The following is a 26,086-nucleotide window of genomic DNA, read 5'->3' on the forward strand; positions in this document are numbered from 1 at the left end:
GATTCGTAAATTATAAATTCTAAACAAAATATTTAGTTTCCTCTTGGGCTACTTGTAAGCTGTCAAATCAGCGGTTTGTCTCGGCAAACTTGTGTCGTCATTTCCGGACATTAAAGCGCTCTCGCTTTACAACTCCGGCGACCCATGCTAGTCTTATGGGTTTCAGCAAATAAAAAGCGAAGGTTTCAGAGAAATTGCCGCACGTGTCTCCCCAGGTATGTATGACAAGCTTAACATTTTCTTTCAGAGGAGAGAAACGAACTCCTGAATTCCTGCTAGCTAACTTATTAGGTAGATTCCAAGCTGATTGCATCTGATGTTGTTGTTAACGTTAGCTAGCTAGCTGTAGTATGTAGGTTGACATACAGGTTGTAGCTAGTTGATATTGTTATACTGTTGCTAACTTTGCCTTTGCAAACAAGGATTTTCCATTTTAACCAACTTTGTTCTCACAGCTACCCTGTTATGAATATATTTACACTGAGAGATTGAACATATTACAGCTTTACTGCAGCTTCCACCCGAAATGTAAACACAACGTTAGGTTAACGAATCCACCCTAGCCTACCGAAGACCATGACATAACGTTAGTGTCGCTTCATCAAAATCGCACGGATGTTGGATGTCAGCTAATGAAGGACAACTTAGTCGCAGTTTGTGGTTGAATGACTATTACACCTTGTCGTTGATTTTACTGTTCATTTAACTTAATATAATTTAAAATAGCTTCCCCTGACCCATGCTGCGAGCCATGGATATGGACATCCCCGTTACTCTGGTCATCAAGGCCCCCAATCAGAAGTATGATGACCAGACCATATATTGCTTCTTGAACTGGACGGTGGAGAAGCTGAAAACTCACATCTCACACGTTTATCCCAGTAAACCGGTAAGAAACCATAGCAAGCAAGTGTTGATGTCTAAATGCCTATTTTTCATTCTCAGTCAGTATCAGTATACGCTAACCCTAACTAGTGCACACATACAATAACTTACAAATGATACATGTTTGGCTGAAATTCACAGCTTTACATTATGCTCAGGCCCTGAGCCACAGGGGCAAGTCACATGTCATATCTTAAGTTACATGACTCAAATAACATTTGTCATAAGTATGCCACAGTTGTGACTTCTGTGTTTGAGATTTCTTGTACATTTTTTTTGTAATGACTTGCGGTGTGAGTGTGTGTTACTGTTGCTCTAGTGGTTATGTAATCATGCTGTGCTTGTGCTGATTAGAATCTGTGCTGTTCTTCTGAATAGGTCAGTGGGTGTGTCCACAGCTGTAAGATTCATTTTATGAATAGTTGCATTAAATAGCTTACTTTGGTGTTCAGACATTATTATGAAGATGTTCTTGGCTCAGGCCAGGGAAATAAAAATGTCAGTTCCATTTGGGATATTACATTTTTTGTTATTTGTAGTACTGCTATACAGTGTCCTTACAAGAACTAGGCCTGGATGACCAAGTTACCTGGGCAACCCTGTCTGCGTGCGGGGGCGAAATAAGGGGAATACATGGGTTGGTGTTTTTGGAATTAACTCAGAAGATTTGTAGCAATAAAACATCAGATTATACGTCAGAGTGGAGGCTGTGTGACTCCTTTGTTCCGGAGTGTAATCTGCTCTAGCAACACATTCTCCACCAGCACAAAATGTATGTAGTAATAACTACTGTGTTGGTTTCTATGATGCAAAAGACTCAGTCAAGTATGCCGCCTACTCTCAAGTGGAGGTGTTAAGCATCTGCCAATTGTTTTGTTTTGGGTCTCCCACTCTGCCGACCTTACTAGCGTGACTCACAGCAGTTAAAAATAAATAGAAATGACGTGATGACATCACTCCTTTTTGGATTTGTTTTTGTCATGAAGTAGTTTTTGCAGTTGGAGTTTTTGTGCTATGTTTTTTTTGTAGCAACCTGCATTGTTAATGAATAGCAGGTTAGGAGCCCCGTCTTTGCCCTACAACGGAAAGGCCGTAATCCTCCACATGCTGGTTAAGTCGCCTCCATCCAATTAGGTGTCATTACCGAGAGTGGCCCTGGAGGTTCAGTACATAGCTGAGGCACTGTCCATGGTCTCAAACTGTCGTATCCAGTCATGTTAGGTCATGTGGGTCAGTCAGTCGGTCTTCTGCTCTTTGCAGAGCTCCAAGGACCAGAGGTTAGTGTACTCAGGGAAGCTGCTCTCGGACGACCTGCAACTCAAGGATGTGCTGAGAAAGGTAAGCCCCAAGCATTTCCTTGATCCATTTGGTTGCTATTACCTCACAGAGATTTAACATGACTGTGAAGAAGTTATGCAAAGGCTTTTCCCCCATAAAACCCAACACACAGAACACAAAGTTTGAGTTTTTTGAGTGGTTTTCACACAAGGAAAGTAAGCATTTTGACTGCTTTCTTTTGAAGATTTGATTGTACATTTAATGACTTAGTTTTGTCTAATACATGTATTTGTTTATTTATTGTATTGTTATGGTATTATTAGGGTTGTATATTAATTTATTTAATTATTTATGTCTGGCACACTTTTGTGGCGCAAAGTTAAGGCGTCCTCAGCTTTCTGTGGCATTGTCCCGGTTTTCTGAACGTGACCGTGTTGCGTCCGCCACTGTAGTGACGTGACTCTCTGTGGAGGCTTAACCTTCCATGTGGGCTGCTCTCCACAGCAGGATGAGTACCACATGCTCCACCTGGTGTGCGCCTCCCGAACTCCCCCAGGCTCCCCTCAGCCGCGCAGAAGACACACTAAGAGCAAGTCCCACTCAAGCTCCAGCTCAGACCCTCGGCCAGCTGTAAGTCCTCCTGCAGTGTCGCTTGCTCACGGTTGCTTGTAGGACCGTGAGTTGCTGAGCTTAGACTTAGACTTAGTTCTAGACTTAGAGACTCAGACATACAGTACATTGCAAAATACATTAAAAAAACACACACACATATTTGATGTTTGAGAGCTTAGATGCATCATATCAGAAAATGGTAGGTGTTTTGATATCTTCCACCTCCCAGGAAATAACAAACACACCATCGCACCAGTCACTCTTGTGCTCTCTGGTTGATCCTTTTCTCTTTGATAATGGCTGAGGTCTTAATAAGCAATAAGAACAAATAAACATAATTGTGTTCACAGTATTATTGTATATAATCGTGTATGATACCAATGAATCATTCTTTAGGACATGATATGAATAATTTAATTAGTCATGTGAACCGAGAGCTTGCTAGCTAACGCTAGTTAAAATGCTATATAAGTGGATGGGAGTAGCTATGGCAATAGTACAGCTATCGCTAACAAGTGACTAGTTGAAGGACTTAAACTTAAACTTAATATACTGTTGCAAATTCACTTGAGCATAAACTATCCCCTTTAACTAATGTCAGTAATGTTATTCAGCTAGTTGTCATTTCAAAGAAATTACACTTCTCCGTTTAAAATGTTACCTTAGCTAAGAGGCTAGCTAGCATGCTAACAACGGACAGTAACTGGCAGCAGCATGGTCTGATATTAGGTTATTTTATTACAAATCGAACACTAAAATTACACTTTTAGGCTTGAAATGATCCCAAACACTTACAGATTATGACAAAAATTTTCCAAAAACCCTCAACAAATCCAGAAAGACATAATGACCAATTTATTGGTAAAATTCCACAAGTCTCCATTGACATTAGTGCAGCGGGGTTTACTCTGGTCTGCATAAAGGGGATTTCCCCCCTCCCCTTGCAATAATCGAGCGGAAAATTGTCCGAGCGTTTGCGCCTCCTCGCTCCGCTTTAACCCTCTGGTTACATTCAGTACCTTTACTCCAACACTCCAAATTCCAAAGAGATAACCAAATTCCATTATGCACTCACAAAGTGCCAATGTTGCATCTGTTCCACAGAGACCTAACCCAGTAGAGTACACAATAACCAAGGCAAGCGATTACTCAATACCCAGTGCCTCTTCTTTCAGTAGGGTAATCGATTGTTCACGCTGTGAAGGTGACAATAAGAGAATGCTGGGACACTACTGTGTAGAAAAACATCACTTTCCAAAGGTGTAGGTGTAGCTACAAAGAATTAAAACAACAACAATAACAAATATAGCTGCAAGCAGCAATGAGGGGGCCAAGCAGGCAGTTCAGCAGTCCAGAAGTCCAGATTTGCCATGCAACTCAATGCCGTGGCATCAGGCATATAGCATTAAGCAGTCACAACAAGTTCCATGTCAAACAACCCAAGATTGGCTGAGTTACAAGGTCAAGTTTCACATCAAAACATAACTGATTTTCATCATCAAATCATGATCATTTGATCATCAAAACTGTGATTTCAATGCCCCAATAGAGGTCAAAGGTCACCAAATTATTTGTGCATCATCAGGATGAACCAGACGGTTCTATGGGCTGCCATTGACCTCCATTGCAGAATAATACAGCAACTACAGGCCAAAATACATTTTTTGCCAATTCCAGAGCCCCTAGAGGTCAAAGGTCACCAAATTTCTTGAGCGCCCTCCTGGTGGGTCCTGAGGACCATGTACTAAGTTTGGTTTTGATACATGAAAGCCGTTGCTGAGATATGAGCTCACTTCCTGTTTGGCGGCACGCAAAATTCGATTATGTTACAGGCTTAACGCTTCTGTCAATCGCTCCAGAAAATTAAACACTGATAAGGTAAGGTCTGAGGATGGTCTGAGCCAATTTTTGTGAAAATCAGATAAAATTTGTGACCAGTGAAAACTTTTTCGTGTTTTTGATTAAATTCAATATGGCGGCGAATCAATTATGTTGACATCACAAGTTGGCCTGGGTCAGCCTAAGGACATCCAAAAGTACTACCAGACACCACTAGTATGTTTTAATTCCAAACACATCAACAGCTACAGGCCAAAATGCATTTTCGCTAATTACAGCGCCCCTAGAGGTCAAAGGTCACCAGATTTTTGAGTGCTCTACAGATGGGGATATAAGTCCATGTACTAAAGTTTGGTTATGACAGATGAAAGGGTTGCTGAGATATGAGCTCACTTCCTGTTTTAGTGGCTTTCAACAAGATATTTCGATTGGTTGTTACTGGCTTAACGGTTTTAGTTCAAGACAAAAATCGATAACTTTGTCTTGGATTGGTCTGAAGGTGTTATGTGCTAAGTTTCGTTGAAAATCGGACAAACTATGTGAGGCGGAAACTTTTAAAGGTTTTGACAAAATCCAAAATGGCGGAAAATCCATCATGGCGGAAATTGACGTCCATAGGGTGCGTTGAACTTCGGCTTGGTCCAAGGATTCCAAAGATACCTCATTTTTGACAATTGGGCATACGAGTCAAAGTTACGCATGCGGAACGCATGTCCAACTTTGCCTGTTGGTGGCGCTTAGAGCTGGAGGTGCCGCATGAAACTTGGTGCAATTAATTATTGGCCTGTCCCCAATCAGTGTACCAAATTTCACAACTTTTCACCAGTCGGTTCTATAGGCTGCCATAGACTTCAATGGCGGAAGCGTAATAATAATAGGGAAGAAAAGATAGAATCACTAAGGGTTGCCCTGCAGCTTCGCTGCTTGGCCCCCAATAATAAGAAATCATAGAAACACAATGGGTGCCTTCGCAGCTTCGCTGCTTGGCCCCCAACAACACACACAGACACTGCACACTTTCACATTTACATTCATAAACACACACATCAGAAGTTCATCATAGTATGACAACATACACCCACACACACTGCAGCTGAAGATCTTTTTTCCTGTTTTTCAGAGCACAGAGAGTACCAGTACTGCAGCTGGCCTGTTACATGTTCCAGGGCCGCACACAGGCGGGCAGAACCAGCAAGGTCACTTAATCAACACTACAGCACATCCTGCCTTTGCACAAGGGTCAGTGCTGTGTGTGTGGTGGTGTGTTTTTTACATCCCTCTGGTTTAAGCAAATCTTTTATTTCTGCATTGCAGCTCTCTCTGTATAGTTGTGTGTTAGGTTTCCACATTTTTCATGCAAATGCTTTTCACCAGTGTTTTTTTATGTGTGTTTGTGTGTGTGCATACGTATGCATACATACTGTACATGTGGTGTATGTTTATGTGTATTATTTTTGTAGGTGATTTTGTACCCAGGTGCATGCAATTGGCCTTGCTTTTTTCCCACACTCTCTGCCAATTCTGTGCTAATTTCCCCTGTGCCTTTGGAGTGGAGTCCTGACGCAATCTCTTCCCCTTGTCTAGTCATTGGCTCCAGTTCCCCCAGGCAGCCAGTCCTCCCTACGGAACGACCGCTCCCATCAGCCCCATGAGCCTCCTGTGGTGGCAGCAGGCCTACGCCTGGCAGCTCTACATGCACCAGTGAGTTAGTGAGTCACTGCCTTCCTGTGTCTGTGGGAAGGCGAGCACTTGAGCTTTTACTCCCAGGCTATTAAGGGTGCACTCGGAGCAAGTGCACACTTTTGCTCTGTGATTTAGGTGTACTCAAAGGCCCAGGCCTCTTTGCTCATTCATTCAGTGGATCACTTGTGTGCTACACATAAGACACACACACACACACACACAGTTTCCATCAACAGCTTTTTACCCTCTAACGTTTTCAGCACTTGATTAGCCACTTGGCTGCCAGTTTTCACAGCGTTATTTGCATTGTACAGAATACCTCTTTCATATGAAGAATTCTTTGCTTGCCAAAAAGCCTTTTTGGTTCTGAGAAACTGAATTGTAGACATGCCATAGGACATGGAAGCATTCTTTTGTGGGAAGCAGTTAACAAATTTGGGTAGCGAGAGAGCACAGATCACAATTTTATTTACCTAACAACCTTGTATTCTCTTCTCTTCTTTTCTTTTCTTGTCTTCTTCTTTGCTGTCAGGCAAGCCTCATTGGCTGCATTTTATCAGACCGCAACGCCCATTTCCCCCACAGGCCAATCGGAACAGCCCAGAGAGGAGCAGCAGGCTGCTCCTGCTGACCCCATTGGTGGGGAGGGGCAGGATGGGGAGGATCAGAACCGTGATTGGCTGGATTGGGTGTACACAGGAGCCCGGGCGATCGTCCTGCTCAGCATCATCTACTTCTACTCCTCCTTCAACCGATTCGTCATGGTCATTGGAGGCATGCTGCTGCTCTACCTGTAAGTGTGTGTGTGTGTGTGTGTGTGTGTGTGTGTGTGTGTGTCAGGGACGGAAATCCAATATTTAGTTCACCTGCCACTGTGGCTGGTGGATTCCAAAATCTACCAGCCACTCAACTTTTTTACCAGCCACTAGAGATACGGTATGAAAATTTGATCTAAACCTACCACCAATGTTGGACAGAACTCATAATTGGCCTGTCCTCCATGCACAGTAGCAACAAAACTAAAGGTCAACAGAACAGCTATCATATGCCATAGTGTTATAAAAGTGGTGTGGCTCCTTTTAAGACACAATCCATTGGTCTGAGTTATGGAGCTGTAATCCAACTTGATCTGTGTAGCCTACATCGTCTGATTTTAATATTTACAGATATCTAGGCTATATTTAACATAATATATATAACAAAATATTTTTTTATTTGGCCTGTAATGAAATCATGCATTGACCAATTTAAGCACAGCTCCGTTTTAAGAAACTTAAATACACGCATGCTTAGTTAGCATTTTGTGAAAATGATTTTACAGATATCTAGGCGATTTAAGCACAGCTAAGCTCCAATGCAGCGCTTCCCAGGGAGACTGCGGCTCACTGGTAGTGATTGTAGGTAACTTGAACTCACCATGATTTACCCTTATAGGCTACTGATAACATTACATGATCCCTACTACAAGACTCATTTTTAAAGGGACACCAGGCAACGTTTTCGTGTTAATTACTCATCTTCGTAAGTCGGTATATGGTTAAATGACTCATTACAGGGCGAATGAAGACTCTCTCGCCTGCCCCTACTGCCTGTAGGAAGAATATCCCGCATGCAAGTTCAGTGTATCGTACCCGGCGACCGAAGCAGTTTCAGTTTCCATCCTGCATCCACAGCACAGAGGGAGGCTAACAAAACGCTAGCGATTGTTGCAAACGTGTGTATAATGGCAGAGCCGGCGAAGAAGCAGTGAAAACCCTTGACGGAAGATGCAAAGAAAAGGAAAAGAGCTTCAGACCGAGCGAGGGAAGTTTCGTAGAGAAAAAGCATCAGGCTTGCCTGGTGTCCCTTTAACCGTCAGGGCCTTTGAAAATGATTTGTATCTGACTGTATATTGGTATATCTACTTACCCGACACAGTGGCTGGTAAATTTACCCTCATTTGGCTGATGCTAATTTCCATCCCTGTGTGTGTGTGTGTGTGTGTGGTGTGCGCGCGCAGGTGGAAGTGAGTGAGGTCCAGCACTGTATGATCATAAAATATACACAAGGCTCTGCGTACCAGTGGAGCTGATCTATTTGTCAATTTCAGAACTTCCCTTTGCCACACTTTCAGCCACAGTCAGGTGTTTTTTACAGGGAGGCTACAACGGACACGTAACTGAAAGGTTCCGTTGGCATTGCATCTGCCATAACAACTAGCTTCCACTGTGATAGTGGCGCGTACGTTCAGATACATTAGACAAGTCTTCTTGGGCTCAAGGCTCCGCAAACAGGTGCCCACTCAGTGTAGAGCAGTGTGGTTGTCAGTCTCACTGGTTCTAGTCATAGTGTTGATGGTTTGTGCTGCTTGTCCCTCCACGTCTGAAAAATGGATGAATTCAGATAATTTTCTTCTTACCTATTGTCTGAATAACTACATAAACATAAACTGTCTGGTCAAGTTGCTCATAGTGGGGTTTCAAGTTTAACTTTGAGTTTGTATGCTCATCCTGTGGTCCTTCCCCCCAAGTCATCAAGCCGGCTGGCTACCTTTCAACCTAGAGCACGAGCTACAGAACCTGGCAGACGGGGGCAACCAGGACGAACTGGACGGGGATCTAAATGACCTCCAGGATATGGTACTCCATCCCAATTTGTGTTTCATGTGCACATATTCACACACTTTTTCTACACATGCGCTTGGAAGTTGCTTTATTATTTTGTATTGTTGTATTGTGTTGACCAATGCAGGTTGTAGAGACAACTTTTACATTTTAGATGAATGAATGAAGGAAGGAATTAATGAATGAATGAATAAATGAAGGGAGGAAGGGAGATTCATGGAGTGTTTGCATTTAGCTTTTTAAATCCATTCTGTCCAGGTACACAGCAGTATTTACAATCGTTTGAGGAGCACTGTAGTATTCTGAATAATTCTATAGACAATTTAAGACTTTAAGAGATTTGACACATATTTAAGAAGTAGCTTTATAGTGATTCACATTTTTCCCTCGTCTCTGTATTTGCTGTCCACAGGAGCGCGTAATAGACGATGGCTTTGGAGACGAGGATGGGGACAGTGCAGAGGAAGGTAGCGAGGGACCCCCGGGAGAAGACGACCAAAATGGCTTCTTCTCCTCCGCCTGGTCCTTCATCACCACCTTCTTCACCTCCCTAATCCCTGAGGGCGTTCCCAACGCAGCAAACTGAATCATGGGAGTTGTAGGTCAATACGTGATTGCACTTTGGGGCCCCTATCCACTGTGACAAGAAGCAACTTATGCCTTTGTTTGCTCTTGTGGGTTCCTCATTGAGTTTATGAGAGGACACGTGTTAATAGGAGCTTCAAAACAAAAGACTATGGCGTACATCATTTATGGGGCCCATTTCAAATTGTAGATCCTATGCACATTCCCTCAAACTGTGAATAAAAACATTTGAGCAGGTCCATGTAAGCAGGAAGAGAGTGCGTGAGTGAGAAAAAAGAAAGACAATGTGTCTTATTTCAATCAGCAGTCATAAATTGACAGAAGAGCGATGTGAGTCCCTCTGTGTGGTAACTGATTTCAGAGCAGACACTTTGTGTAAAGTAGTTGGAGAGAAACAGATCGTCTTTGTAAGTGGTTTTGTACATCATGGCAGTTGCCCTCCAATCTAAGCAACTGTGAGAACTGTGAGTGGGCCTTTAAGGCTGCATTGTTACATTGTAATTTTTAATGTTTAAAAATGTTATGATCTATTTTCGTTAAAAAAGAAGTTTGGAACTAAAGAGTCTTTAGGTACCCCCCCTAATCTGTGTGGTCAGTGTGTGATCGTCTCGCTCATAAATCAATGCTTGTTTGATATTTGAAGTGTTATAAAGGGTGGTCCAGAAAACCAAGTGAAAATCACTAGTTGGTCTGTTTTCTTTTTTTTGTTGGCTGGTATTTTTGCATGCTGAATTTGAGCTACAATTGAGGACATCTACATATAGCATTACATGATATAAAAAATGTTACAGAAGAAGTCATGGCAAAGAACAGACGCTTTTTATCCACTGAGTTCAACCAGTTAGTAATCAAGGATCTTGGTTCAACGGGCTGTTTGCTGGAAATATTAATGCACAAGAGCACAATTGATCAGCATTACTAAAGTAGCCAGTACATAAGTGAGAAGATAATGTTTAACCTTTAGTCTACGATCTTTGGTTGGAAGCAAAAAGCGCTAAACGCTCCGCTAAGATCTTTGGTGATTAACGTCACTCAGCGCTGAGCTTGCCATGGTTACCGAGAAACATTTTTTTTTTTATATCTAAACATTTTGCTAGCTGGCTAACCAGTCTTAGCTGAAGCTAGCGTTACACCTATGTAAATCTCTCGTGCCTCAGAACTATTTCGATATATCTTGCTTCAAGTACATTAAAAGTACAAATCTCTGTCACTGTAGGATAGGTGATATGGGGGCTAAGCTCCGACAGCTGGACAATAGTGGCAATTGTGAAGGATATTGTCCAGGGGATAAACAACTCTCAATGCCCACGAAACAGATTGCATCACGGTCTTCATTTTTCCCAAATATTTTTTTTAACGACATGTCTTCATTCGTGCAAGATAATTTTGGTATTTCACATCGTGCCTTTCTGAACCTGGGAGTTACTTTGCTTATGGGTGAGTAGTTAAATGACCAAAGTCACGCTAACACGAAGTTGACCGCTAGCAGCAACTCTGCTAACGTAAAGCTAACAGTAGGCCATCACATCACTAGGCTACCAAAGCTAACGTTAAGTTAGCGTCAGCATGAATGACTGGTAGGCTAATGTGTAATTTATCGGTACACTTTCTAATTGGGTTATTAAGGACACAGACAAACGATCTATCACTATTGTGATTAGGTTTAACTAACTTAGGCCTAACCTATACACTTGGATAATGTTAGGTGTCTGACATTTCTTCCTCTTGTTTCTCCACAGCACTTTTAGCTGGTATTGCACACTGGTAAGTGGAGCCTTAAGTTACCTGGTTAAACAAAAAGTCTGCTTTCTTAAATGTTTTGTTTTTGCAGACTGACTATGGACAGGCCGTTTGCATGTAATTATTCGTATTAGGGATGAGCAGGGGCGTCCCTCTGTCTTCAAAAAACAAACAAAAAACCTCGCTAGCACCTCTAACAACTCAACACTGGTGCGAACTTACCATGCTCTTCCCTCCCTCTCTCCCCTCCTCTACCTCCTCCTACCACTTTCTCCTCCTACCACACCAGATGTTTATCGTACAGAAACTTCCTAACTCTGAAATCCTATCTTATCTCAGTTTAGGATAGCATTTAGGATTTTTGGTTAGGGTGACCAGACGTCCTCTTTTGCCCGGACATGTCCTCTTTTTGAAACCTAAACATGTGTCCGGGCGGAATTTCAAAGTTGTCCGGGATTTTCTTATTCTAGCCTCAAACGTGTTTACAGCGAATTTGCATTGCTCTCTCTTTCATTCATATATAGCCTATCTATGTCTTTCATTCACATATAGTCACGCCCTCCCCCTACAGTTCGCTTTGTATTGAGTGGAAAGTGTGTTGAGCCTGACCTTGGCTACCGTCATTGGTTGATAGTAATCTCTGTAAACATTTAATTGGTCAGTCCGTCACCTCAATAGCGCAAACGTCCTTGTTTAGTGTAAGATCACTGACGAATTAAAACGTACATTTCCATGTTTTTGTCTCGGTCGAGATCAACATGAAGCTGAGTGCTGACCTGCAAAGCAGCCACTTAGGCCTACTTGTCGGTCGCAAATAAAGGTGTCAACGACCTTCAGGTAGGCTACACAATGTTCAGCAAAGCATCGAACGGCAGCGAGGGGTGAGAGCTCATCAGCTAAAGTGACAGAGTTTTTCGACCTTAACATTACGTCTCCAAAATCATTTTGATGGCACATAACCTCATAACTAGACTGTAAAAAATATAACACGACGAACGGCTCTTCTGCCATTGTCTGAGCGGCCTTCTCTAGACGATTGCCGACCTAGCAACTTTCTAGTTTCGGGTAGGAAACTGCACTTTGGTTATCCCTTTAAACTGCCTTTAAAGGATAGCCTGCACACTGACAACTGAAGTGAAGTGTCCTCTTTTTCACAAACTCAAATCTGGTCACCCTATATTACAGAAGCATGGAAAAAGGCTTATATTAACTTAAGATAGGAATGTGGCCATTACAGAACCATCCTAACTCAAGAATTTCCTAATTTAGGAATCCTAACTTAGGATGGCACATACCCTGTCTTGTTGAGTTGTTGATGATGGACATGACTGTTAGGGACACCATAAAGCCTATTTCACTAAATAAGTTAATTAAGTGAAAACTTAAAAATGTAGCCTATAAGCTATGTGTTTTATAACATTTATAACAATTAAATATTAATAATTATATAACAGAATATTAGACTATTACCAGTATTTATTATTATAAATATGTTTTTTGTTTTTCATCTTTTTATCCTGTTCATCAAATGAATCAATATTGACACACTTTCTTTCTTCCTACATAGGCCTAACCTAGACCTATTTCTCTCTGATATTATGGTTTGTCCATCTTGAGCAAACAACTGTCTTTAGAACACCATCTTTGAAACCTGACATTCTAATCATAGATACAGGCAGTCTTGTATACATTCTAATCATAGAAACAGGCATGACAGGACGATTGCCGGTTTAAAAATCTAACTGACAGTTACAGTTAGGATTTCTTAAGTTAAGATAAGATAGGGCACAGCCATGAGTTTAGGAACTGCTTCTGTAACAGGAAGATAGGATTTTTCCTATCTTTGAAACTTAAGTTAAGATAGGACAAGCAGTTAGGATATTTTTCTGTAATGAGGCCCCAGTACCTATAATAGCCACTCCTATCCTCCAGTACTAACAGATGCAGTGATAGCTAGGTCTCCTCTGCACCAGTGTCTTATGTGCTATTCTATTGCTGTCAGTCACTTTGGATAAAAGGGTCTGTTAAATGAATAAATGTAAAATGTAAATGAGTGATAGACAGTGTTTTGGCTAAGTGGTAGACTATTGCCAAGATGTCCTTCTGAGTCAGTTGTTTGTGCTTCAGTGTTTGACCCAGTTACCCAACCTATAATTTATGCACATTTGCACCTCACTCTGGCGCAGGCGGCATCTTGATGGTCTGTTTGAGAATGACAGACATTTTTCACACTTATCTACCCTGGAGAAGGAAATGGCTTTTCGAACAGAAATGGTAAATAATAATAATAATAATAATAATAATAATTTCCATTCTGTTTATTTAATTCAAAATACATTTAAATTACATTTATCCTTTATGATTCATTCAGACCTCATTTGTTTTCCCATTTTCATTTGTTGTCCAGGGTCTTTACTATTCCTACTATAAGAATTACATTGAGTCGCCCTCAATTACTTCTGGGTTGCGTTTTTTTGTCAACGATCATCTGTCAGAATCTCCAAAAGTCATCAATGCCCTCAAGAGGTTTAATCTCTATCCCGAGGTATAAAGCTCATTTATCACACATTCAAGTATATGTTCTACTGGTGTAATTTAAATGACTTATTTTTCCTTTAGAAAACAAACAAACAAAAAACATTACAGCCGATTTATGTGAGTGCTCCTTTTGATGGCTGGCCTAATTGTCTGTTAGTAGATAGTCATTGGAAATCTACACAGAACATATACGGGTTTCATAGAATTCTTTGGGCTTCCGAGCAAGGCCTGTTACGACATCCACAGAATCAATGACGTAACTCCAGTGGAAGGCTGTGAAGGTACAAGACACAAATCGGTAGAAGCGACAGTGTATTGTACTATTGTGTTGTGTATTGTGTTATTGTCTTGTGTGGTAAATGGTACTTTTGTATTTCATTTGACAGTTTTCGTTAGCCACTGTAGTAGTCAGTAAAACCTACTTCTCAGAGGTGACCGCTGTTACTGTAGCAGTATGTATGGCATGCTCTGTGTAATGTGTGCAGGCCTTGGAGATCCAGCTTATTTCTATGTCACCTGCGTCTTTGTGCTAAATGGCCTCATGATGAGTCTTCTCTTCCTGTACGGGACGTATCTAAGGCAAGTAAAACATATAAGGTATTGAGGGTTTTTTTGGGGGTGTAGTCAAGGTTGTGGATGGCTTGATGCTCTGAGAAGAATTTAAGGTGAGGGCTGCAGCTACACCATTTGAGGAAGATATCTATTTGCAAATTTTCTGACAGATATTGCGATTTGATTTGCAATATAATTTTTGAAAGACATGCTTCAGTTCAATATTCCAATTATCGCTTGAAGTTGGTCCATTTCTGATTCGTAAGCATGTCTAGTGCACGAGAATCCCATCACTCCTGTTAGGTGAGCTTCACTGTCTGTCACACAAGGAGGACAGCATGAATATAAAAATGAGATGTGACAAGATTAATCAATGGGACAGAGTTGCAAGCTGCACGATTAATTGCAGCCTTTGCGGTTAGCTAATTGCTTTAGTTCAAATTGTGATTTCGATCAATGAATTGTGCAGCCCTAGTTTCATTCTTCCTCTTTATCCTCTAATCCTTTATCCTGCTGTGTTGGTCCTCATGTTGCTTTCTCCTTTTACGTCTCTTTCCAGCTCTTCTCGTTTGGGAGGTCTCGTCAGTGTTCTTTGTTTCTTCTTTAACCATGCTGAAGTGAGTCAAAAAGCACAGGGGGAGAAAGGATGTTTGATCTCCACCTGTTCACCATTCAGTGGATACTTGGCTGATTGAGACTGGGTCAACCAGTCAAGCTCATGACACAGACACACACACTCATCCAATATGCAATACATAGACACACACAAACATCAAGCACATACGAAGATAGCTTCTCCTGTTGCTGAAGTGTGTGTGTGTGTGTGTGCGTGCGTCGTGTGTGTGTGTGTGTGTCACAGAGCACTCGAGTCATGTGGACCCCTCCTCTACGCGAGAGCTTCTCCTACCCTTTCTTCGTCATGCAGATGCTTATATTAACCTACATCATCAGGTATGGCTGACTTAGCTAAACAGCAGACGTTTAGCCAACTTGCCATCTCAACCATCCTACTCTGCATTTGATAGCTTGGAATCCTCCTTTCTCCTCTGTCCACACTGATGTTCTCTAGGAACCAGAACCCTGGGCGAAAGGTTCTAGCAGCCCTCGGTGCGTGTAACGTTCTCTTCATGCTCCCTTGGCCAACATCACAGTACATCCTGCTGACTCAGGCAAGAGCGTGACTTTATATTTATTTATGTATTTGTTTATTTAGTTAATAGGGACAGTGCTCATCATCAATTATTATCATTAATCAACAGACAAGGTCATGCAAATAAGCTGGAGTTAGCCATACAGGCTAATTTTCGTCTGTTGTTCCTAGCCAGTTCTTAAAGCTATAGTTTCTGTTCAGCAGGCTGTACGAACAGCCTTATGTTCCTAACGTCTGTTGGTGGCGGAGAGGGCTTGAGGCTGATACTCTTTTTCTCCTCACAGGTTGCCTGCCTCTATGCCTGTTATGTCATGGGATACATCAACCCCTCACTGCTCAAGTCCCTGATTTCTGTCCACATGGTGAGTGTCTGTACACTCCTGAGGGAGCAACAAACGTTTGTGGAAAAACACCACATTTAGCAAAAACAGTCGTATAGCATCTACATGGTCTACAAAGGGAATGAACATCTTATCCTTTTAGTTATTGACAAAATGAGCATCATAGTCAGTGTATTATTAGCAATGAAAGAGATGGCCCCCTCTGCCTTTTACGAACAGAGAGACCATGGTAGTTTTTATGTTAACAACAGTGCAGTAGACTGTGACTTAAATGAGTACACACATCTCATCAGTCGGCGTCCTTCATGTCTTTCCCACAGGCAGCGGCGTCGGTGTGCTTTGTGCTGCTATTTGGGAACACGTCTCAGTCATCTCTCTATGGCTCCGCGCTCCTGGCAGGCTGGGTGAGTGACCCCAGGCCCCTTCACATGTCGCACTGGCATAGTTGGGATTCGCACCATGAACTTGAGATTTTCAGGAATTAATGAATTCATGTTTTTTTTATGATATTGTAAAGAAGAATGTTGAATCTGCTCTCTTTTGCTCTGGCTGTCCCAAGTTGTTTTGTCTGGTAGCAAAGATATTATGAACAAGCAGAGCTGTGCAAAAGAATTTCTTTGTTAGCATTTTGTCATTGAAAAGGATGTTTCGGTCACTTTGTTTCAGGTTGTTGTCTCCTTCAGGGACATTTTATTCAAAGATTACCCGCACGGAGGCCAAAGAGCTGTAAGAGATTTATGGACATCAATAAATGAATACATACTTTTTCATTACACTAGTTTTACAGGTACAGCTATCTAGCTTGAGCTGGAGCAGTAACCTTTAACCATTTTCTTTCTTCTGGGCAATTGAAGTTGGTGCAAGGCTTTACCTGGTTTGGCCTCACTGTCCTTCTGAAGTGGACACTGTCAGCCGTCCTTGGTACCAGTGATGTGAGTCCTTTGTTAGTAGGATAGGATTTCCAAGTAGCTGCATGAATATAAAATAATCTTACTAATGTTCAAAAGTGTATTACGCAAGAGCAGGTAGCCTATCACTTAGAACTCAATCTTAGTCATGGTATCTGTAAATTAATTGATGATGAGATGAAGTGTTTCCATTTGGGGTAGAATGACACAACTTATGTAATTTTTTTCTTCTGGGTGAAGTTATGTAACTGTGCAAACTGCCCGAGTGAGTTTTTAAAATAATGAAATCAAAAATAATAAAACCTGTAATGCTGACCTAATCGACCATGAAAATTAGTTGACGGCAATTTTTTTAGTCGTTATTTGCAAAGTCCTCAACTCCTGTCGCCTTTCAAAGCAGCGTTTCTCAAACTATGGGCTGCGCGGACCAGCACCGGCCGTAACGTGAACACTGCTGGTCCGGAGCCGCGGAGAGAAATTATTCCCGGGGCTTCATCTGATAATTTGCTGCACAATTGATCAAGGAACCACGGACCGACAGAAAAAGAAAACAAACGTTTCTGCAATCAGTAGGAAATACTTGCTAATTTGGTGTCATCAAACATAGAGACATACAATTAAATGGTGGTATGAGCGTTCATTCAATGCGTGAGAGAAACTGAAACCACTTGTTGGTAGCAAAGCTCCAATTCAACCTATTGGAAGGCTATTTAATTATGAAACTACATTTAATAGAATGTGGATTTATGCAACTTCCATAAAAAACAGAGCACAGACTATAATACACCATCTAGAGCAGTGGTTCTCAAATGGGGGTACGTGACGGCACTCCAGGGGGTACGTGAGATTTTAACCCTTAGAACCCGATTGACGCAAAGTGCGTCAAAAACACACACTTTCTTCTCTGTTACTTTGCTCCGCAAATGTTTATCGCAGCGATATGAAACTGTTATTGCGGGACAGAGCAGAAGTGGGGCTTTCCAATGAGACCACGCACTTGTCTGTACGTTAAAGTATGAAAATTAAATCATGAAATGAAATCAAATTCATATTTACAGTCTTCTCTGCGTTCACCTGCGCACCCATTACTCTCGTTTGAATTACTCCCGAACCCGTGAACGCATAGATATGGCAAGCATATCAGATGGAAGAGGAGACACAGGGCTATCCATTGGTACCAAGTACATCCTTGTCACTTCGTCTGGATTATAAAACAGATGAAGTGACAGCAAAATAATAACTTCATATAAGTCAAAGTCAAAGTCAGCTTTATTGTCAATTTCTTCACATGTTCCAGACATACAAAGAGATCGAAATTACGTTTCTCACTATCCCACGGTGAAGACAAGACATATTTTACCAATTTAGGTCCACAGACAAACATAACATAACATTCAAGTAAACAAAAAAGTAAGTAAATAAGTAAATAAGAGGGCACATATAATAATGAAAAAATAAGAGCAGCAAAATTTGGTTGAAATTGTGCATAGACAGTCAATAAAATACTAGTGCAAAGTCAGGCCAATAAAAGGCTTGGGTAGTTCTGTTTGACCTAAGTAAGAAAGAAAGTGGCATAGTGGTGCAAGTTATGTAAGAGCAGCAGAAGTGTTGTGTTTTCAGGACAACAACACCAAGTTGTAAAGTGTAAAAGTGTGCAAGTGTGCAAGTGGAGTAGTGCAGGCGGCCATTGTGGGTCCAATGTCCAGGATGTTATGTAGCTGAGGGTGGAGGGGGGAGAGGAGGGAGAGTTCAGCATCCTTACAGCTTGGTGTATGAAGCTGTTGGTGAGTCTGGTAGTGGGGAGCCGCAGGCTTCTGTACCTCTTCCCAGAGGGCAGTAGATCAAACAGATTGTGAGCGGGGTGACTTGCATCACTCACAATTTTGGTCGCCTTGCGGGTGAGGTGGGTGGTGTAAATGTCCTTCAGGGAGGGGAGTGAAGCACCAATAATCCTTCCAGCTGTGTTCACTATGCGCTGCAGGGCTTTCCTGTTGTATTCAGTGCAGCTTCCGCCCCCACACAGCCATACAGCTGGAGAGGATGCTCTCAATGGTGCCTCGGTAGAATGTGGTCATGATGGCTGGTGGAGCACTTGCTCGCCTGAGTTTCCTCGCAGGAAGTACAGGCGGCGCTGAGCTCTCTTCGCCAGTGATGCAGTGTTGGTGGTCCAGGAGAGGTCTTCACTGATGTGCACTCCCAGGAATTTGGTGCTGCTCGCTCTCTCCACCACAGCACCGCCGATGGTCAGTGGCAGGTGTTGGGTGTGACCTCTCTGGAAGTCAACAACAATCTCTTTGGTCTTGCTGACGCTCAGCAGGAGGTTGTTGTCCCTGCACCACGTGGTCAGATGGTCGACCTCCAACCTGTATTGAGTCTCGGCCGCCCTTGGTGATGAGACCCACCAGAGTTGTGTCGTCAGCAAATTTCACTATGTGATTGTTGCTGTAGGTTGCAGTGCAGTCATCGTCAGCAGGGTGAAGAGCAGCGGACTGAGCACGCAGCCTTGGGGCCCCTGTGCTCAGTGTGATGCTGCTTGAGGTATTGTTGCCAACACGCATTACTTGGGGCCTCTGACAAAGGAAGTCCAGTAGCCAGTTGCAGAGGTAGGTACTGAGTCCCAGTTTGTCAAGTTTGCAGATGAGTTGTTGTGGTATTATGGTGTTGAATGCAGAACTGAAGTCTATAAACAGCAATCTCACATATGAGTCTCTTTTTTCCAGGTGGGTGAGGGCTGGGTGGAGGGCAGAGCAGATTGCATCCTCTGTAGACCGCTTGGCTCGGTATGCAAACTGGAAGGGGTCCAGGGTGGGGGAGAATGGCTTTGATATGTGACATGACAAGCCGCTCAAAGCACTTCATGATGATGGGTGTCAGTGCCACAGGGCGGTAGTCATTGAAGCAGGATGGAGCAGTTTTCTTCGGCACAGGTATGATGGTGGCAGTTTTGAAACATGATGGGACGATGGCTTGCTTCAGCGAAGTGTTAAAGATAGCTCGACTTACCTCACGTTTTTGTCTGTTTTTGTGGCAAAGCATGTTTATAATTCAACGCTATTGTGTGTTTCTCTATGGCAAAGGATGTTCAGAATCCGGTTTTGAGATCCTAGCAAATTCCTGCATGGCATCCAATTCAAAGCTCACATTGCATCCCAATTTGTTCGACAAAGAAACACCTTTTTTGCCTTTACTTTGTTCATGGCAATGCAGTAAAAAGTTGTAGAGAATCATAGGTGCAGACACCATAGTCACACACAGGCTAACACGTAAACTCAGGTCAAGTCAGGTCAGATCAGTTCTGTCACAGATATGGAGCGCAGAAAGGTCATTTTTAATCACTAAATAAAAATGGCATTTATTTCTGTAAGTGCACACCACATATATCTGTAAATTGCTCAGCCCCAGAGAATCCCTCCACCATGGCAATGATAGCCAGATTGCTAGATTCAGGACAGTCTGCCCTACACACACACATGAAATGCACGTAGAGCTATGTGCTTGCTGTGGTGAGATACATGTCAAAATATAAGATTTTTTATAATACGCTTTTTATATTTTAATTCTTTAAAAATCAAAATAAAATCAATGCTAGTACTAATACAAAAAAAAAAAAATATATATATACATATATTTAAAAAGTAGAATCCATGCAAAAATACTTAAAAACAATTATTTAATAAATATTTCAGGAAAATATAAGTTCATAAAATAAATTTTATATTTCAGTAGGCTATTCAATTTCCTAAAACCCAGAGTCCCCCCCCATACCAAGATGGTTCGACCCAACCTGTCACATGCCACCCGCCATCACCTGTCAATCACTGTCAAAACTCAAACAATGGAGTCGTGGTTGAAGCGTAGTGGTATTTCTTGTGCGCTGGTTGGGGGGTACTTGGCTGAAAAAATATTTCACAGGGGTACAACACTGAAAAAAGGTTGAGAACCACTGATCTAGAGTATTGTATAGTCAAATTTGAATAACGTGGCCAAAAGCTTGTGGCATAATTAAAGGTGAACTTGGCAACTATTTCAACGTAATAAACCCGTTTAGAAATCATTTGGATGGTTAAATGACCTGTTCCGGTGAAAATGGCCCCGCTTTCCCCACTGCGCCTAGCGTCCTCAGGCGGAAAACCAACCTTGCAACATTGAGACTACCGTCCCGAAAAGAAAAGTGAGAAACAAGAAACTAGTTTTAAATCGTGTTTCTTACCTTGTAACATCCACATTGTTCTGCCAAACTTATGCTAACTGTTCGCTAGCTTGTAAACAAATCCATGTGCTTTATCGTTACCTTTTTCCACAGTTTGAAATAGCATAATGCACAATTTCTCCAGCAGAGGGGGAAATCCTGCCAAGTTTCTCTTTAAATATGTCTATTCTTTCCATTTGCCTACCAGTGAATGATGCTTGCATGAGGGAAACATCCCAAAACGATGACACCCATATAATTGCTGTTGTTTTGAGAAGTTTATCATGCAACCATGCAAAAGCAATGGAACTATTGTAATTATATTTTACATGAGTAAAGCAGTCCTCTGATGTGCATGTTTTCACAAACTTTTTGTGAACAATGTTAGCACTTTAAACACTGGCTGATTTGAAGTGCATGTATAACAATATAGCATAACAATAGTAATTGTGATGTGATATAATAATAATTTGATGGGGGGTGGGTTCATGTAGGTGGGCCCTATGACCCCAAAGTATGCCATGACCGGGCCTCAGGTCAAAGAAGTTGTCTATGTCCATGGCAATACTGGCATACAAATAAAGTCTATCAAAGGTCTGACATTAGATCTGAAGGTTGCATTTTAAATGGGTGTTTTTTTTTTTTTTAATACATAATGTTTTTGAACAGTTTACTTACAGTAATACAGCTTCTAACAAAAGTAGGGTGATATATTTTACGTTTTCCCTTTAGTTGAGTTCAAAATAAAACGGACACAACAAAATAACAAACACTTGGTTTTTAAAAAAATAGTTGTTTAGATTAGTCGACTAATCGAAAAATTAGTTGAAAGATTAGTCGTTAGAAAATTAGTTGTTAGTGGCAGCACTAAAAACCTGACCGTTAACCCAACAAAGTAAACTTTTGACTGTTTGTTTCATTGCAACGGTGCTGTCTTCTGAATGCTCTGTTTCACTCCTCTTCCCCCAAGATCCATATTAGCAATGTGATCAGCTCCAAGTTCAGCCTCAACAAGGACTTTCTCTCCATGATGTACTCTTGTGTGGATGAGTATGACTACATGGAGCTGGAGGTTAGATTCCTTGTGTAAATATGATTTACTAATGTTTTGTTTTGCTGAAGTAGGCCAGAATTGGGATGGCAAAACCCCAGTCTAGTCTAGTTTATTTGGATTCTGAAGTGGTTATTATCTATCAAAATGGTTTTGTAAGGAACTTCAAATCATCCAAATCGGATAAATATAAACATAAATAACTTCACATCCTTGTCTGTTTTTACCTTGTAAGCATCCTTGTGATTACATACCAGACATGTCTCTTTGTGTTGTGATAGCAGCTGTGTTCAAAACTGTCCCAAAACTTTCAGACTATTCTGGGATACATCAAGACGCTGCTCCTTCCCCTCAACCTAATTCTCATGGGATTCATTGGGGTGAAGGTGAGATACTAGCCCATCTCGCCCATGTTAGTCCCTGTGGCTGTGGAACTGGTTTGTGACTGTCTGCTTTCCCACAGACGGTGTATAAGGTGACAAACTATCTGAAGCAGCCTACAGTTAAGGAGGAGGAGACGCGCGGTGACACTGAGCAGTAAGTCAACACTGCATTTGCATACTCTGTTGTGTATTTAGAATGGTCCACTCTGTCTGCAATGTTTCATGAACTCATTCTTTAAAGTTGTCCTAAAAACAGCAGCAGCAGTCATGTCATACTAGCCTGGAAAATCCAGCCCCTGGTAATCTAGAAAGATTAAGGGTCTGGCCACGAATAATGAAAATGGCCCAACTCGAGGGGTGGCACCAAGCATGCATTTGAAAATCTCACTGCACACAATTGGATAACACTATGACCAATGTTTACTGACTTATTCCGGACTTCGACACAATTGGATAACACTACGACCAAAGTTTACTGACTGATTCGTTGCAGTGCTGTCATCATCTGTTTAGCTCGCCTCATGGCCCGCCTATATCAGATACACCGATGTGATTGGTTCCTCGCGATGCAAGGGGTAAAAGTAACGTGCATCATTACTCATTGCCAGAGTGTCTTGCAGAGACAATTCAAATTGTGCTTCCGCGAGAACTGGGTAATGTCATACATCTTTAAACACAATCTTTAAAGTGATGAAGATGATGAACTGAGATCTGTGATGAAGTGATGTTCAAGTGATGAACTGAGATCAGTGCGACCTGCTTGCTTATTCACACTCTTATTCCTACTCCTCTGCTTTCAGGGTCCCAGATTTGAATAATGGAGAGGTGAGAGCTCTGCACACAGTAACCACAATAATAACCACAGTGTGCACTTAGTGCAAACACATACTTTCTTAAAGGTATGGTACATTATATTAATAATATTGTGCAGTGCCTGCATTAGTTTGGTTTGTGTCCTGCAGGTGAAGTAGTATTGTGCTGTGTTGTGTCCTGCAGGTGAAGTAGTATTGTGCTGTGTTGTGTTCTGCAGGTGAAGTAGTATTGTGCTGTGTTGTGTTCTGCAGGTGAAGTAGTATTGTGCTGTGTTGTGCTGTGTTGTGTTCTGCAGGTGAAGTAGTATTGTGCTGTGTTGTGTTCTGCAGGTGAAGTAGTATTGTGCTGTGTTGTGTTCTGCAGGTGAAGTAGTATTGTGTGTTGTGCTGTGTTGTGTTCTGCAGGTGAAGTAGTATTGTGCTGTGTTGTGTTCTGCTGCAGGTGAAGTAGTATTGTGCTGTGTTGTGTTCTGCAGGTGAAGTAGTATTGTGCTGTGTTGTGTTCTGCAGGTGAAGTAGTATTGTGCTGTGTTGTGTTCTGCAGGTGGAGTAGTATTGTGCTGTGTTGTGTTCTGCAGGTGGAGTAGTATTGTGCTGTGTTGTGTTCTGCAGGTGAAGTAGTATTGTGCTGTGTTGTGTTCTGCAGGTGGAGTAGTATTGTGCTGTGTTGTGTTCTGCAGGTGAAGTAGTATTGTGCTGTGTTGTGTTCTGCAGGTGGAGTAGTATTGTGCTGTGTTGTGTTCTGCAGGTGAAGTAGTATTTGTGCTGTGTTGTGTTCTGCAGGTGAAGTAGTATTGTGCTGTGTTGTGTTCTGCAGGTGAAGTAGTATTGTGCTGTGTTGTGTTCTGCAGGTGAAGTAGTATTGTGCTGTGTTGTGTTCTGCAGGTGGTGTTCAATGGTCTGCAGCTGCTGGTGTTTGCTGTGCTGGCTGTGATAGTCATGAAGCTGAAAGTGTTCCTGGCCCCACACATGTGCATCATGGCATCACTCCTCTGTTCACGTCCGGTGAGAGACATGGACACACACATACACACACATCTACACACACTTAGGGCTGATTTATAGTCTACGCAAGCTATACAAACATGACCACAAGGAGGGTTTGACATGTAATTGCATAGCTAAATGTGTTGAGCAAGCACGAGTGCCATGTCATGCGTTTCCAATGGGGACGCATCATTGACTTAGCTTGCGGAGACTACACACTCCCAGCGTCTCCAGTTAAACACTCTTCACCCCACCCCCCACCCCCCCACACTTCCCTCAGCTCTTCAACTGGCTGGGCGACCGCAGCAAGCACCACATGGTCATCTTCTGTGTGCTGTCCATCATGGCCGTGCAGGGCGCGGTCAACTTTCAGAAGCAGAATGAGATCCAGGGGGGCTTCAGGAGTCCAGCTCAAGAGGAGCTGCTGCAGTGGATCAACACAAACACCCCGACTGGTGCGTGGGAACAGAGCCGTGGGCCACACGAGGAGTCTAGACCAGTCAAAGTAGAGTCCTAGTGGCCTAAATAGGAGATTAGAACTAGTGTATTCACTGTTAGTTGTCCTCTGTCCATATGTCCTGCTCCACATCATCTGACTGAGGTCAGCAGTGGCATTTTGATTGAATGGGCAATACGTAATTTAGTGAATCACGCATATTTTCCCTGATTTAGGTCAGATGTTTTTTTTAAATTATTTTTTTTAAAAGTATTTTTAAAGTATTTAAAGTATTTTATTTTTGGGGCATTTTTGCCTTTATTGTAGAACAGTTAAGAGTGATAGGAAGTGAGTTAGAGAGAGAAAGATGGGATTGAGAAATGACCCATGCCGGATTCGAATCCAGGTCCCCATGGGCAGTTGGACCCATATGTGGTGTGGGTGCTGTATATATGGAGTTAAAGGTCTCCAGAGGCCTGAACACTCATATTATAGTTGCACTACTGACAACAGAGATCCAGTCTGCAGAGCCACCATCAGCATAGCATTACTGAAGCTGAATGCTGCTATATTTGTCTGTTGACCTTCAGATGCGGTGTTTGGTGGCGCTGCCCCGACCATGGCGAGCGTGCTGCTGTCCACCAGGAGGCCCATAGTTAACCACCCCCACGATGAGGACCCAGGACAGAGGTACCCAATTGGGATGTGTGACAGTATAGTGTCCATGATATCTTAATCTATCAGTATGATCCCTCCTCATGATAAGAATGAGTCATTCTGTGATATTAACAACAGTATAGTTTATGACATGCTTACAGCTGGGCTACACCAGGTGTGCAGTTGAGGCGCTTCATTAGCATAGTGCACAAGAGACTACAAGTGTGGACACTCTACAGGCTTTTTACACTTGAACTTCTAATGAGTTTAATGAGTGTTACAGAGAGAGGACCAAGATGGCGTACAGCATGTATAGCCGTAAGCCGGTTATTGAGGCCGTGAAGACGCTGATGGATCTCAAGGTGGACTACTTCATCCTGGAGAACACCTGGTGCTTCCCACGGGCCAGGTAACATGAGTTTACCTGCAGTCTAGTAGTATCCACTTTTATTCTCTCTGTGACACATGCAGAGCAAAGTAAGATCATTATTATCAGTGAGAGTCCCTTCTTTTTCCTGGCTATGGATGTGTGTGTGTGTGTGTTTGTGTGTTTGTAAACACATAGGGAGGGCTGCAGTTTGCCAGAGATCTGGGACGCTGAGGATGAGGAGAACAGGGGCAAGCCTGCTCTCTGTGCCCTGCTGTTGGCCGACTCCCACCCACACTTCAGAAATGCGTTTGAGAACAAAGTCTTCAAAGTCCTGCAAGTGCCCAAACCCACTAGATAATGACCCCTACCTCCAGATCCAATATACACTAATATAAACTAGTTTCAGCCAAAACAACTTCAGTTGAGAGCATTATTTTTTAATCCTATTTTAATTCTCACATATTTTAAAACTTGATAAAGATTCAAT

The 26,086-nt window shown here is 42.2% G+C and overlaps 2 protein-coding genes across 2 annotated transcripts; both read left to right on the forward strand.

The window, feature by feature from the left end:
- Window positions 1–92: 92 nt before the first annotated feature.
- On the forward strand, window positions 93–10,166 carry LOC125285826 (homocysteine-responsive endoplasmic reticulum-resident ubiquitin-like domain member 2 protein). Its single transcript, XM_048230461.1, has 9 exons — window positions 93–215; window positions 715–889; window positions 2,146–2,223; window positions 2,668–2,793; window positions 5,735–5,853; window positions 6,199–6,315; window positions 6,830–7,090; window positions 8,807–8,915; window positions 9,313–10,166. Exons 2-9 carry the CDS (start codon window positions 740–742, stop codon window positions 9,484–9,486), a joined length of 1,134 nt encoding a protein of 377 aa, XP_048086418.1. The 5' UTR covers window positions 93–215; window positions 715–739; the 3' UTR covers window positions 9,487–10,166.
- A 391-nt stretch (window positions 10,167–10,557) lies between these two features.
- Window positions 10,558–26,014, forward strand: LOC125285418 (probable C-mannosyltransferase DPY19L1). The gene is made up of 22 exons (XM_048229854.1): window positions 10,558–10,922; window positions 11,225–11,249; window positions 13,412–13,499; window positions 13,633–13,770; window positions 13,924–14,044; window positions 14,249–14,342; window positions 14,875–14,932; window positions 15,175–15,266; window positions 15,385–15,484; window positions 15,750–15,827; window positions 16,127–16,210; window positions 16,473–16,532; window positions 16,661–16,738; window positions 21,874–21,975; window positions 22,269–22,340; window positions 22,418–22,491; window positions 23,138–23,162; window positions 24,035–24,154; window positions 24,417–24,591; window positions 25,163–25,262; window positions 25,513–25,638; window positions 25,795–26,014. The coding sequence occupies exons 1-22, from the start codon at window positions 10,712–10,714 to the stop codon at window positions 25,955–25,957; spliced, it is 2,184 nt and encodes a 727-aa protein (XP_048085811.1). The 5' UTR covers window positions 10,558–10,711; the 3' UTR covers window positions 25,958–26,014.
- Window positions 26,015–26,086: the final 72 nt, after the last annotated feature.

This window comes from Alosa alosa, chromosome 20 (assembly GCF_017589495.1).
Source record: "Alosa alosa isolate M-15738 ecotype Scorff River chromosome 20, AALO_Geno_1.1, whole genome shotgun sequence".
NCBI lineage: Eukaryota > Metazoa > Chordata > Actinopteri > Clupeiformes > Clupeidae > Alosa > Alosa alosa.